General features: G+C 42.8%; 1 protein-coding gene across 1 annotated transcript in view; it reads right to left on the bottom strand.

Moving 5' to 3' along the window:
* NTRK2 (neurotrophic receptor tyrosine kinase 2) overlaps nt 1-14,528 on the bottom strand; it is a 125,606-nt gene that overhangs the window by 44,797 nt on the left and 66,281 nt on the right. The window contains exon 13 of the mRNA XM_085846110.1: nt 3,802-3,932. Within this exon, the coding sequence (XP_085702236.1) occupies nt 3,802-3,932 (131 nt within the window). The remainder of the gene's footprint in view (nt 1-3,801; nt 3,933-14,528) is intronic.

Genomic DNA, 14,528 nt, shown 5'->3' with positions numbered 1-14,528 from the left:
AGCAAAAAAGGTTTGACCTACCCTGAGGATACATGATGATGGTTTAATGCAATAATGTGGATTCTTGCGTGCCACAAGGTTGACTCAAGTGGTCCTGGCACCTTGAAAAGGGTTGCCAAAATCGGTCTTAATTAGATAGTTTCGCACACAAGGATATAGTTCTCACAACACACATGATAGATCTCGGCGTCCTGTCAAAAATAAGTATCAAAAGAACGCATTACTGTAAACCGAAAGGGGTTCAAGAACGACCCCAATTAATGTGAAATAGACCTTCGAGCCCAAGCATGAAATTGATGCCAAAATATCCTCCGATCTCATATCAGTCAAAATTGACCACGTAAGAACGATTTCACTTCGAATGAAACTATTTAAGAATCTCTTCTTGCTTACTAAATATCAAAGTATTTCCCCAAACATGCCAGGCCACCCCTGCTGATTTCAGCCACTGAAGCATTTATATTCTCAGTAAAGGGAGATGTTGAGGAGAGGGACCTGGATGTGTTCTTATTAAGAAGGATTACTCAGCCTTGTTGCTAGGAAATAACTTGTGAATGTGTGAATCCTCACGCTCTCTAACCTCAACCTGTTGTTGTGAAGAAGTTCTCAGCTCAGGAAGAAAATGACATTGAATAAATGTGTGAATTTTCACACCCTTCTGAGCTCCCCCCCCCCTTCCTCACCCCATCCTAGCTCTCCCACCCCTCCTTGCTCCAACTTCCTCGTTCCCCCACCCCTTCTCACTCCTCCCCCCCTCCATGTGTGGGAAGGGGAGCAAGAGGAAGTGAGCGAGGGGGGAGTGGGAGGGGGAGTGGGAGGGGGAGCAAGTGGAGCGAGAGGGGAGAGGGAAGGTGGTGAGGAAGGGGGAGAGAGTGAGGAGGGAGGAGAGAGAGGAGGGGGGAGGGAGAGGAGAAGGAAGAGAGAAGGGAAAGTGAGGATGGGGATGACAAAAAGAGAGGATGGGGTGGGGGAGCGAGGAGGGGGAGAATGAGGAGGGGGGGAAGAGAAGGCAGCATGAGGAGGGGAGGGAAGGCATGGTGAGGGTAAGGGAAGTGAAGGCAGCATGAAGAGGAGAGGGAGGGCAACATGAGGCGAGGGGAATGGATGACAGCATGAGGGGAGGGGAAAGGAAGACAGAATGTGAGGGGAATGGAAGGCAGTAGGAGAGGGGAGGAAGATAAGGCAGTTTGAGGGGAGGAGAAGGGAATTCAGAATGAGGTGAGGAGAAGGGAAGGGAAGGTAGAATGAGGTGAGGGGAAGGGAAGGCAGCATGAGGGCAAGGGAAGGCAAAAGTGTATTCAATTGTCGATTGCGTAAGCGAACTTGTTACCGCTGCAGCCTTTGGTTTCTTTGAATCCACATTTTCAAATGTAACTAATAGGTATTCTCTCTCTGGTGCTTGTTTGTTTGTTCTTTTGTAGGTTTTAGCATATTGGACATATTTTGGTAATAAGCAATATCTATTGAACAAAGTGAGCATGCAACTTTCGGACTGTCTTCTTTAACATTCCTGAAATAGTTCCAAACTGCACTTCTGGACCTTTTGAACGACATGTTGTCAAAACCTTATCAGTCGATGCATTGCCTACTCCTCCATCAGCAAAGCAATCAACACGCTTTACCGGCCAACTCAAAATGCCTTGCTCTTCATTTGAAAGGAACACGCCTTTGGGGTGCGTTTTATTTGCAAGTGACTTGCTTTTGCTGCTGTGTTGCAAACGTGATTCCCCAGGGGAGTTTTCCTTTTCAATTAATATATTATTAGGCCATGTGTAACCGAAACATTCCCAATCGGGACAAAAAAAAATTTCCCCCAAAAAACACTTCTTCGATTAAGTAGGAATTACTCGGAATCGACGTCTATTCCAGTTCATTTCTCGATTCCTTTTGATTCCATGGTTGGAAGTGAGTACCTTGGAATCAACCTGCCCACCACAATTAAGCACTCAAGGAAGCACTCCAATGAAATGGTTAATAATTAGGAACAGCTGGCTGGGTCATCTGGGTCATCAAAAAAAACAGCTGGGCTGGGTCATCCGAAACACCATCTAGAGACGTCCCAAGACGACCGGAGTATCAAACAATGTGCGAATTGGATAAATGAACACTTTTATTTCGCAGTCGGAACTGCTGCTAAGTTCAATTCTACAGTTTAAAATTTGAAATTTGGTTCAGGTTAAGAGATTCCAGAACTTATCACATTTCTGCTGTAATGCTTATAGATGTCCATAGAGTTATATTTTATGGGGATGGAGGGGGAGGAGTTTGGGAGGAGTTGGGGGGGGGGGATGAGGTGAGAAGGGGTTTGGAGCGTTAATTACGATTCATACTGTCTCATCAAAATTATTCTGCATAGAATAACAGTGAAGATGTTATTGTTCATTCATGAGAATGCTGTTCTCGTTATATCCTGTTATGTTAAATACAACTAGGCCTGACTCAAACAAAGTAATGTCTGAAATCCACTGTCTACCGGTCATAATATAAATACTGCTCGGAGACAAACGCCACCCGGACATGTCCAGAGATAAACACAGTCTGGAGTATCAAATAATGTGTGAATACAACTCTGGGTGTTTATAAGCATTATAGCTGAAATGTGATATGCTCTGGAATCTCTTCACCTGAGCCAAATTTCAAAATTGACCTTAGCAGCAGTTCCACCAGCTAAAAAAGTGTTTATTTATCCAATTCACACATTGTTTGATAATTCTGATGTCCACGGATGGTGTTTAATATGACCACGTTGCTTGGCAAGCGATTCGCGATTGGTTACAACAAACATCACCCAGAGACGCCCAGAATGTCAATGTCAAACAATGTCTGAATTAGACAGATTAACACTTTTTTTGGCAGTCAGAACTGCTGCCAAAGTCAATTCTGCAGATTAAATTTTGAAATTTGGTTCAAGTGAAGAGATTCCAGAGGTATCGCCTATGTGGAAACTAAATAAAGCCAGAAACACTCGGAGATGCCTGGAATGTCAAACAATGTCCGAATTGGACAAATGAACACTTTTTTTTTCAGTCGTCAGAACTGCTGCTGAGGTCAATTAAGAAGTTTAAATTTTGAAATTTGACTCAGATTAAGAGATTCTACAACGTGTCTCATTTGTGGAAATGAAATATAGGCACGAACACTGGCGTCTCCAGGTGGTCCTTAGGTATGAAGATGAAGCATTTGATGATATGAGTGAAGAAAGTGGAAAAAAATTTAATGAGCATTTTATTGTTAAGAAACCGTTGCAGCCTATTCCAAGTCAAGGCATTGTTGAGCAGGCCAAACAAAATGGCAAATTAAGACCGCAGCAAGCTGACAGAGGGCTAACTCAGGGGTTGACCAAGTATGACACCTTGATAAAGAATAATTAAAGAAGGCCGTTAATTATCTTCAAAAGGGGTGTTTTAAGTAACCCAAGCACCCAATTTTCATGCATGCACTTCCTTGGAGCTCCCTTAGTATGCATGCAAAGTTTGGACCACATGGTATGTTGTATTAACACACATTTTGTCCACCTCTCTGTGAGGTTACATCTATCGAAAATTATTTAGGGGTGGAGTACATTGAAGGCATCTTCTCGGTTTTTCCTCTTTCATTTCATTCTGTCTCCCTCATATGTTTTATCGATGTTAACAACAACATTATCTTCCATCTCTACCTCTCTACATTGCACATTATACGTAGCCTGTATTCCTTTCTGTGTCATCTTTGTCATAAACAAAACCCTAATAATTATTTTCTATTTGTTTGCATTGATGTATATTGTTGAGCTATAACAATGGAACAATGACGATAGGATACCTTAGCAGCGACCAATGATGTTTTCTGGTTCACGTCTAAGGTTGAGCATTCGGCCAAATACACTTTCCCAAAGGCTCCTTCTCCAAGTTCCTCCTTCAGAGTGAGGTCTTGTCTTTTTATGTGTGGCACAACTGTTGGGCACATGACAACACATTGCTTGGCTCTCTTTATCATCAAAGGCATTCGATTTTAAATGGCCATAGTTTTACTTGTTCCACTTAAAACAAATAATTTTTAAGATTTCATTAATAATAATTATTATTCTCATAAATTGGATCTAAAGCTATCCATTACAATCAAGCACTGAGAAACTTATCAAATCAAACATTTTGTGTGTCCAAGGTTTGGAAACCATGCATAAAGTCATTCAATGTAACTGACACAAGAGGTGATCAGTTTGTTTTTGACCTGACTTCAAGGTCAATGGACTGATATGAACAAAATATATTTCCCCCCCTTTTCTTCCCAAATTAACATTCTCCATTCGGAGATTACATACTGCCGATGTAATAACCTGGGCAAGGAATCTATTGTGTGGTTCGATATTCCCTTCGCAACAAGAAATCAAAAATAAAATCTGAATAGAGTATCGGCACACAGTGGCCTACCCATTTTGGAAAGTGCCATGGGATCAATGTTAGGGTGGGGGATAACCTCGGGTAGCTCATCAAACCTGCCAAGAACACTATGACGACAACATAGTACACTGTGTCGTGCATGGTGCAAAATGGCCACTTTGGGTACCGTTTCTATTCTTGGGTCCCTGTTTGCCTGAAAGTGAAGGTGGATTCAATTGGGTGGTTGCCTGGAAGACAATGTTCTCAATGACAAATAAACACCACAGTTGTACTTGCAGTAAATGTAAGATAACTTGCTTCCTGTCATTATACAGATATTTATTTTGTCTTTTGTCAATATTCAACTCCACTTTGGACGGGTTTTGCTATGCACGAGATAGTCGGTCTAGGATGATGGAATTTCATATGTTTCGATGATCTTGCATGCAGAGCTGGGTGTTTATAAGAGTAATTAAGTTTATTTATCTCAAGTTTATGTGACGCACCCGGCCATAACAATAAAGGTCTATGATCTTAATAGTTGTTGAAAATTTCACCTTATGGCAACAAAAAAATGACCAAAATGCAGAGACAATTGGTAATTGATATATTCAAAATCAGTTTAGTACCACAGGGAATACAAGAAAGTTCAGAAGAGGGATGGAGAGGTCGGGAGAGCTCGAGTCGCGAAGAATATCTTTACAGCTGCCCAAAGTCGGGGGCATGAACGAGTGGCACTGGGACAATATCAGGACATGGCTGCTACCAACAGCAACCTGCTTGATCAGAATCTGTAGCATGCGCGTGGGTAGGCCATGTGCTGCGGATGGAAGTTCCTTTACCGTTGAGCACTGTCTTGCTACAAGCATCTTGTTACAAAGTGCTGGAGAAACTGAGACGTACACTTCTGACATTCGCTCTCCCGAGTCCTCTTTGCTTATTTTAAAAGCATTCACTCTGCATCTGCAGCCTGCTTATTGTGCCCAAAGGCTAGGAAGAGAACAGAGCTCCTAAATTCCACCTCCTTTTTGTGTTGTCCGCTTATCTTTAGTGTTCTCTATTGAGAAACTTTTGCACAGAGTTATTTTTTTGAAGACCAGAACAATAATGCATTATATTCACAGCAAGATCATAATATGTGCAGTGCTGGGTTGACCAAGAACCTGCATAATTCTGAAGTAATATAAATGCAAGTACCATCACAAAAGCTTAATTAGGAACCAGTATTTGACAAACTAGTTAGCTGAGTAACATTTATTAACGGGGATCTTAGCATGTGCATAGTTTAATTCATGTAGCTTGTATTCTTGTTGCTCGACTGCCTCCACTCTTTGTTCTGTGCAAGTCCATCGTACAAGGTTGACGGTTGCGCAGAGTAAATCTGATGATCGTGATTGAAATTGCAAAGCCACTCAGTCTATCTTGTGATCGAATTAGAGCAAATGGGACATTGGGGCTGTGGCGCTCCTTTCCCCAAGATAGTCATTCAAACGTCTGGGACATGCCGTACCCCACGGGCTATGATAACACACCCCAGTTTCAAGTAGTTTTGATGTGTATGAGAGATATCTTTAAGATTACTAACAACTGTGTGTATTTCTAAAGACATGATCAAAAAACACTACCCAGTGGGGCAGTGCACAATGGTCACATGATTTCCTTTTTAATAACAAATCTCATATCGAATGCTGTTTCCAATTTAAATCCTCTTCAGCAAAACAAAACTGTTTCATCAAAGCATGAACTAGCTTGCACAAAACGCAAACATTTTCTCCATCTTTAAAAACAAACATAATCTCATCAATAAAAGGAAAGGGAAATCAAAAGGCTTTACTTTCAAAAGAGAAAAGGAAAGGCAAAAATGTAGAAAATTGAGCTTGCTTAACATTTGATTGGAACTCTTTTAATGCATAATCTAGGTTTAATGGAAGAGCAAGATAACAGAGGGAACTATAGAACGACACTCGTTGCAGCGCATATCTCTGCCAGGCTGAACAGTTTACGTTTTGTATCCCACTGATAGGCCACTGATCTGTGGTGCATTGCTTGTTTGAAGTCTTGAAGGAAAAAGTACCATTGAACTTTCTCAGGAAGGCAGTTCCACAAACAGGACAAAGGAGCAAAAAAAAAAAACCAACAAAAAACACTAGAGGTGTGCAGAAAGTCTAGATTTTGAGAGTTAACGAAGACTGGGTTACTGGGGTTTTTTTTTTATTATTATCTATCTATCTATCTATCTATCTATCTATCTATCTATCTATCTCTCTATCTCTCTCTCTCTCTCTCTCTCTCTCTCTCTCTCTCTCTCTCTCTCTCTCTCTCTCTCTCTCTCTCTCTCTATCTCTCTCTCTCTCTCTCTCTCTCTCTCTCTCTCTCTCTCTCTCTCTCTCTCTCTCTCTCTCTCTCTCTCTCTCTCTCTCTCTCTCTCTCAGGACCATTTGGCAAACACTCCTGTCTACTTTATTAACAATCATTTTGAATTCATTCACTCGAACTCCTGGGTCTCACTATCAGCCATGATCTTTCCTGGGCAAAACACAGTTCTCAGTTGGCCTCCAAAGCCAGTCACCGACTAGTCATCCTCCATCGAGCAAAGTCCTTGCTTGGCATATCTGAACTCCTATCCACCCATAAGGTCTTCACCCACAGCTTGATGGAGTACTGCTCTCCCCTCTGGACTAGCACCCCTCCCTCACACCTTGCTTAGCTTGACACTGTGGAAACCAAAGCCTTCAAGATCATTGTAATCTCCCATGTTGAAGCTAAGTCTATGGGCTTATCACTTTGCTGTCGCAGACAGGTCAGTGGTCTCTCTATGTTGTACCACCTCCTTTCCGGTCCTGCACCTACTGCTCTTTCCATGCTCTGTCCCCACCAGGTGCACATCTGGTCTGCTAGTAAACCCTTCTGGTGAAAATCTCAAAATCCAGAATCATTGCTCACCTCCACTCATTCTTTCCTCTTTTTTTTCCCACTTGTGGAACCAACTTCCACATTCTCCTCAATTTAATTCTGCTCCCCAGGTCTTCAAGACATCTGTTCACTACCAACTCAAGTTATCCCCCATCCATAGCTATGATCTTTTCTTCCCCCATTAACCCCTCCCCAAACTCACCACTTTCCAAGTTTCCAATTTTTCCTTCCTGATAGTTTACTTCTGTATCCATCTTCTCTGCCCCCTGCATCCTCCCCTAGCCCTCATTCTTCCCTACTTCCTCCCTTATTCCTCCAAGTCTCCCTCCAATCTCAATCTCAATCTCAATCTCAATCTCAATCTCAATCTCAATCTTCTTCTTCTTCTTCTTCCTCTTCCCTCCTCTCTCTCTCTCTCTCTCTCTCTCTCTCTCTCTCTCTCTCTCTCTCTCTCTCTCTCTCTCTGGTTACTTTTGTTCTGTTATGTCCTGACCTGTTCTATGTTCTAGCGATTGAAATTCCTCCAAGAGCCTCGACATTGTATTCAAAAAAATGCATGTGATTAAAACTAAGACAGTGGCAGAGAAGACAACAAAGGCGGTGGAACTGCAAATAATTCCGATATTTCTGGTAAAAACAAATCAAAACATGGAGACCGATTACATTTACAGACAGAAGACTGGTTGCATTGAACGGTGACGATTGTCTGTCAAGGACATCCAAATGAATGAGCACCTTGGGGGAAAGAATTATTTTTTGTACTTTTTGTAAAGGGATCTACAATGAAGGCTTTCAATACATTCCATCCACTCCAGTGGGACAAGCATGTGTTCAAAGCTTGAGAATATCTTGAAAAGGAATGCATCATTTTTGCAAAGATATACAATATTAGTTATGAATGTTGACAGAGGTTAACCAACAAGGCCTTTAAGGTCTATAGCTCAGTGGAGTACTGCTCTCCACTTGGGGCTGGGGCAGCAGCATCACAAATGTATCTCCTGGATTTTGCGGCATCTAAATCTCTCAGCATTATATATTGGAATCTCCCGCTGCAAGGGTGAAACACAAGGCTTGTTGCTCTCGCATCATAGACAGATTAATGGCCTCTGTTTTCTTTCTATTTTACCACCAGTCCTGTCTTTCTCACTTTTCTTTTTCAGCCCTTGGATCCTCCCCAGCTACTTCTGAACACATGTACTCTTCCAGTAACCCAGTAAGCCTGGTGTTGGCTTAGTGGTTAGGGTGGTGGCTTAGGATCATAGGGTCCTGAGTTCAAGCCCCGTTGGCCGCTGAATTAAAAATACACCAGGAGACTGACTCAGACTGTCATCCTTCTGAGGTCGGCAAAATGAGCACCAGTGTACTGGTAAGGGGGACACTGCATCAGCGGCATAGCCACGTCCCAACGAGAGAGAGAGAGAGAGAGAGAGAGAGAGAGAGAGAGAGAGAGAGAGAGAGAGAGAGAGAGAGAGAGAGAGAGAGAGAGAGAGAGAGAGAGAGAGAGAGAGAGAGAGAGAGAGAGAGAGAGAGAGAGAGAGAGAGAGAGAGAGAGAGAGAGAGAGAGAGAGAGAGAGAGAGAGAGAGAGAGAGAGAGAGAGAGAGAGAGAGAGAGAGAGAGAGAGAGAGAGAGAGAGAGAGAGAGAGAGAGAGAGAGAGAGAGAGAGAGAGAGAGAGAGAGAGAGAGAGAGAGAGAGAGAGAGAGAGAGAGAGAGAGAGAGAGAGAGAGAGAGAGAGAGAGAGAGAGAGAGAGAGAGAGAGAGAGAGAGAGAGAGAGAGAGAGAGAGAGAGAGAGAGAGAGAGAGAGAGAGAGAGAGAGAGAGAGAGAGAGAGAGAGAGAGAGAGAGAGAGAGAGAGAGAGAGAGAGAGAGAGAGAGAGAGAGAGAGAGAGAGAGAGAGAGAGAGAGAGAGAGAGAGAGAGAGAGAGAGAGAGAGAGAGAGAGAGAGAGAGAGAGAGAGAGAGAGAGAGAGAGAGAGAGAGAGAGAGAGAGAGAGAGAGAGAGAGAGAGAGAGAGAGAGAGAGAGAGATTTGCCTGGATGGAAAGCCATATTCCAAGTGCTTGAGCAGCTTGTGATTCCATCAAGGTCTGCAGAGAGGGAAGAGGCTGCTGCCTGTCTGTCTGAAGGTTTTACGGCAGAGGGTGGCATTGTCAGCAAAGAGAAAAAGAGGATTTTTCCAGAGTCAGCGAGATCATTGATGAAGATTAGGAATAAGACTCAACCCAGAACACTGCCTTGGGGTACCTCCAGTCTTAACAGGGAGAGGAGATAAAATAATTCCATTGAGAGCCATACATTAGATACAAGAGTCGAGGAAGTCAGTAATGAAAGAGTATAATCGGCCTTGGATGCCATCGGTAGAGAGTTTGGAGAGCAAGGCAGGATGCCAGACTGTATCGAATGCTCAAGGTATGTTGAGAGAGACAACCCTGACATAATGTCTGATATGCATTAAAGCCCATCAAGAGATTCATCATCCACCTTGCATCAACCAAAGTGCCTCGCTTCATTGTGATTATCGACAATTCTGATTGTTGGGAAATGTGATGCCTTTTAATTTGTGGCATCAAAAAGGGCGTGCAAATGGAGGCCTCTCAGAACAACACAATTAGTATTACACACGATACCCAATGATTACGAATTCGGCTTTCTGTTGTCCTTTTAGTGAGGATCAACTTTGGCAATCCAAAAGTACATTATTGGGCACTTGGTATTCTGGCAACATTCTAAACACTTGGTATTCTGGCTGCATTACTGCATGGGTAGTGTTTTAATTACTGGAAACCGTGCAGTGCACGTTAGATGTTTAGAACTGGCAGAAATACCTTTATAGCAAAAATTATTCAAAATAATTTTTCATTTTCTTTTGAACTGTTTTGATCATTGTGTCTGACTATCTTATAACGATTTTAACTCGTCACACACACACACACACACACACACACACACACACACACACACACACACACACACACACACACACACACACACACACACACACACACACTGTGTTGAGAGCCTTGCTTGACCTAAGGCAAGTCCACACCCTGCTGTTCTTTAGCTTCCACAGGGTCGAGGAAAACTCCGTTCCCCAAAGAATAGAATTCTCATTTCTGATGATTGGTCAAGTTGTGATTTTTATCAAAATATCTCACACGGATGAAGAAATTGTACGAAATTAATTCTTTAACAGCTTTGCACTTTAGTTAGACAACCGGGTTCAGGTGGTGCCCTGCGAGGTTGAGGCCGTTTATCCCTTACAGGTGAAACACCCTACAACCCACGTCTACAGAAAAACAGACTTTTTGGAACGCTGACCACATTTTCCATCCAATAATCATGTAACTTTGTTAAGGAAGAAATTCTCCATCGGTAGGTGCTCCGATGTCGAAAGTTTTGTGTCAATGGCTCAAGCGGCTGCGTAGAAAACAAATTTAAGAGTGAATACAGATGAAAAAGTGAGGATGGAAGAAAGGAAATTGAGGCCTTTGCCGACGTTTCACAACATGGTTAAGGATGGTTGTGAATGCCTAAATTACTAGTTATTTTTCCTCGACGGAGCAAACCTTGCATGATGGTTTAATCAATTATCCCATTGTTACCTGCGCCACAGAAGGTGGATGGAGGTTACCTTTTCACTCTTGTCTGTCTGTCTGTCTGTCTGTGAGTAGGATATCTCAAAACGTTGTGGACGGATTCGGACGAAACATGGTGGATGAGTGGTTTAGGTGACAAGAACAGGCCGATTAGATTTTGTTTCATGTCCAGATTCTGTTTTGTTCTTGCACACGGCAGCTTGGCTGCCACATAGCTATCATTTCTTGGAAGCACAGCTGCGCTGCTGATGCTGTGTCCCTCTTACAGTCCACTGGTACTCATTTTGCTGACCTCAGAAGGATGACAGCCAACAGGGCTTGAACTCAGGACCCTAAGATCCTAAGCCAGCCCCTGTAGTCGCTAAGCCAACACCAGGCTTATGTCTGCATTGAGATCCAACCTATCAGTGGATACAAAACGTAAACTGTTCAGCCTGGTGTCGGTACGCACTCTACCGAGTGCCTTTCGAGTTCACTTTGAGTCCAGAGTAGGAAATTTGATATCAATGTATTTTCGAATAGCAGAATGATGGTGCAACATGTGGCAATATGGGTAATTTTTTTCAAATGAATTGAGTACTTGAACATATATAAGGGACACTCGTTATTTGTTATCTTCCAAATTGGCACGTACTCGTATTTCGCAAAAGGCTTGCGTGGAATTGCCGCGGTTCACGAAAAGCAAATCCCTTTCGGACCTGACTGTTAAAATTGCTGAACGATTTCAAGAACACTTTTTATTTCGTTATATATTGTAGTTTCATTCGCAAACACTCAATGCAGACTTTGCTCATGTTTGTAACCATGCGCTTTCACTCTGATATAGGATCCAACAGGTTGGCACGTAGGTTGTGCCACTTCGCTTTGAGCCATCTAATTCGAGGTTCGATTCCTGACGAGATGATATATATATATATATATATATATATATATATATATATATATATATATATATATATATATATAGTCGGATTGCTGGTTACCGGGTGATCTGCGTGCTGGTATTAGTTGATGGACATTAAAGATCCCACAGCATCGTTCGACAGTCAGCCATTGTTTGCCAGCACTGCGGTGAAATTCCAAATTCCTTCAATTCGTTCACTGCTTTGTTATTGGGGCACTGCATCAGCGGCACAGCCGGGGCTCGATGATACTGCAACCAGCACAATTAAGTCGTTGTTTTTTTATGATTTTCTAAAGATGACACCATGAACAGCAAGCTCTGCGACAATCTAAAAACCCTCTGGAAACATCGATATCGAAAGGCGAGACAAGAATAATCTGCGCTAACAATTACAGTTGATTAGCAAAATAACGGCTTCAACGAAAGTCAAAACATCAATGAACTGGAAGCCTTTAAACCTGTTTGTACATGAAGGTTTATGTGAAAGAATCAATGGCTGCTGCTAAAGGTGTACCGTTTATTCATCAGACTTTGAGATATCCTGGCTATAAGTTGAAAGATCCTGGTTGAGAGAGCCACTGAGTGCAGGACACGCAATCCCATTGAACTGTCAGCACTTTAATCTCAGGAAATTATAATGCCGAACACTAAGCGACATAAATTTTGTTGAGTTAATCAAAGGAAAATGCCACCAACCCCATCATGAAGTAATCGATATCTGAATATACATTATCCCTGTTATAAAACAAACTCGGGGAAACAACAGTGCGTTTTAAAATGATCTTGTTCCAGTTGGGCTAACGACCGTACGATGAGATGACGCGAGTGACTTTGCTTCAAATGTGCCCATTTGTGGATGCTTTCGATTGATCTACTGAAACAAAAAGGTCTTTAATCCCCTCGTTGAGCTGGCAGGATGACCTACAGGAATGCAAGCTCACCTCTGAGCCGTCGAGCCGAGGTTTGAACGTCGACTCAGATAGAAACTGCCATCCTGGTGTTTCGCAAGCGGAGCGACAATCAACGTGTGTCCTCAGATGGATGTTAAACTTGGCTAGCTGTCTATCAGAATTCATTGGTGGTATTCGTTAAAAGTCCCACGGTGTCCTTCGTGAAGAGTCAGCGAGCTATCTCCAACACCGTGGACAAATTCACAATTCCTGCTCTAGCCTACAGTCGGCATTGCATCAGCAGATGCAAGAACTCGTGCTATCGCGACACCACATGCACGTGCTGCACTTACGAACAATGATGATGTCCTCATTGCCATCCATACATTCTACAATGTATGTCAGAGTTTGTGAAATAAGTATAACGAACAACTAGTTTTGCTAGTGAAAGATAACGTAGATCGACGTCGGGGAAATAGGTAGAACAGTGAATGGAATCGGTAGAGAATGTCGAGCGAAGTAGCCTAACAGCAGCAGGAAACAATGAGAAGCTGACGTTCCGGGTATCAAGTCTTTATCGGACAAAAGACGGTCTGACGAAGGGTTAACGCCTGAAACGGATGTTTCTCCTCGCTTCCCATGGTGGTCAACAAATTAATATAGACATAACTGTACATCGATTAACATTCTGTTTATTTCATGCATTTGTGAAAGAAGGATGGATGAAGAGGTGAGGGGTTGGGGGCTGCGATGTGCGCATCTTAAAGATCAGATTGTCATTTTTCATAAACCTCATAGAGTTTCATTTTTCCAACCATTTATAAGTGAATACTGAACCTCCTAACTCATTGAAATTTGAGAAAAAATTTGAACACAAGTACATTGTCATACACAAGGATACACAAGGAATGTTGGCACAGGAGGAGGCCACTAAGTTCATCGTGCCTGTGCTGCACCAACCCCAGTATCATCTCCCATCTATCCACATACAAGCCAATATCCACGTACCCTTCATCTCCAATACATCCAGGTACCGATCTAATCCCATTTCACCTTATCCTCCCCTCCACTGCCACTAACTTTCTGAGGACACCATTCCGTGCATTAACCACTGTCTGACTGAAAGGCCCCTGACTGTTACTCTCTGGTCTCAATTCTCTTCTTCACTCGCATACTGTGGTCTCTGGTGCTATCACTGTTTATTCTCCTGAATAATTATTGTGCACTTGTTTTGTCTCTTCATTTCATTATCTAAAACATCTCTATCACATCTCCTCGTAACCACCTCCTTTCTAATGTGCAAAGCCCTATCTCCTTCAGCCGCTCCTCATAGCTGAGTCGAGCTAGGTCCTGAATCAATCTATTAGCCCTGCACTGAACCCTCTCTATGGAAGTTATGCCCTACCTCAGATATGGTGACGAGACAATAACTGCACACAATATTCCAGATACCCCCCCCCACCCCCCCAACATTTATGACCACCGCCAGATCCTTCTCCTGTGTGATACGTCCCACCATTGTCCCTTGCATCATGTTACCTCTGGTTTCATTGTTCTTCCCCATCCCCAACACCTTACACTTGCTCAGGTTAAATTCCATCTGCCGGGCTTTTGCCCAATCTATACAAGTATCAATACTTTCCTGAATCTGATCACCACCCCCTCTGCTATCCACCCAACATCCAAGTTTTGTCTCATCTGCAAATTTGGAAAGGTTACTCTTTACCCCACTATCCAAATTGTTGATGTAAATAATGAATAGTAATGGTCCGAGTACTGATCCCTGAGGTACCCTACCACTTACATCTTCCCAGCAAGACATCCTCCCACTCACAGCCACTCTTTGCTTCCTACCAGTTTGCAATCCAAT

The sequence above is a fragment of the Eptatretus burgeri genome, chromosome 11 (genome assembly GCF_056783735.1).
Source record: "Eptatretus burgeri isolate ZD-2024b chromosome 11, Ebu_testis_v1, whole genome shotgun sequence".
NCBI classification, from domain to species: Eukaryota; Metazoa; Chordata; class Myxini; order Myxiniformes; family Myxinidae; genus Eptatretus; species Eptatretus burgeri.
This window is presented reverse-complemented; position numbering and strand designations above follow the sequence as displayed.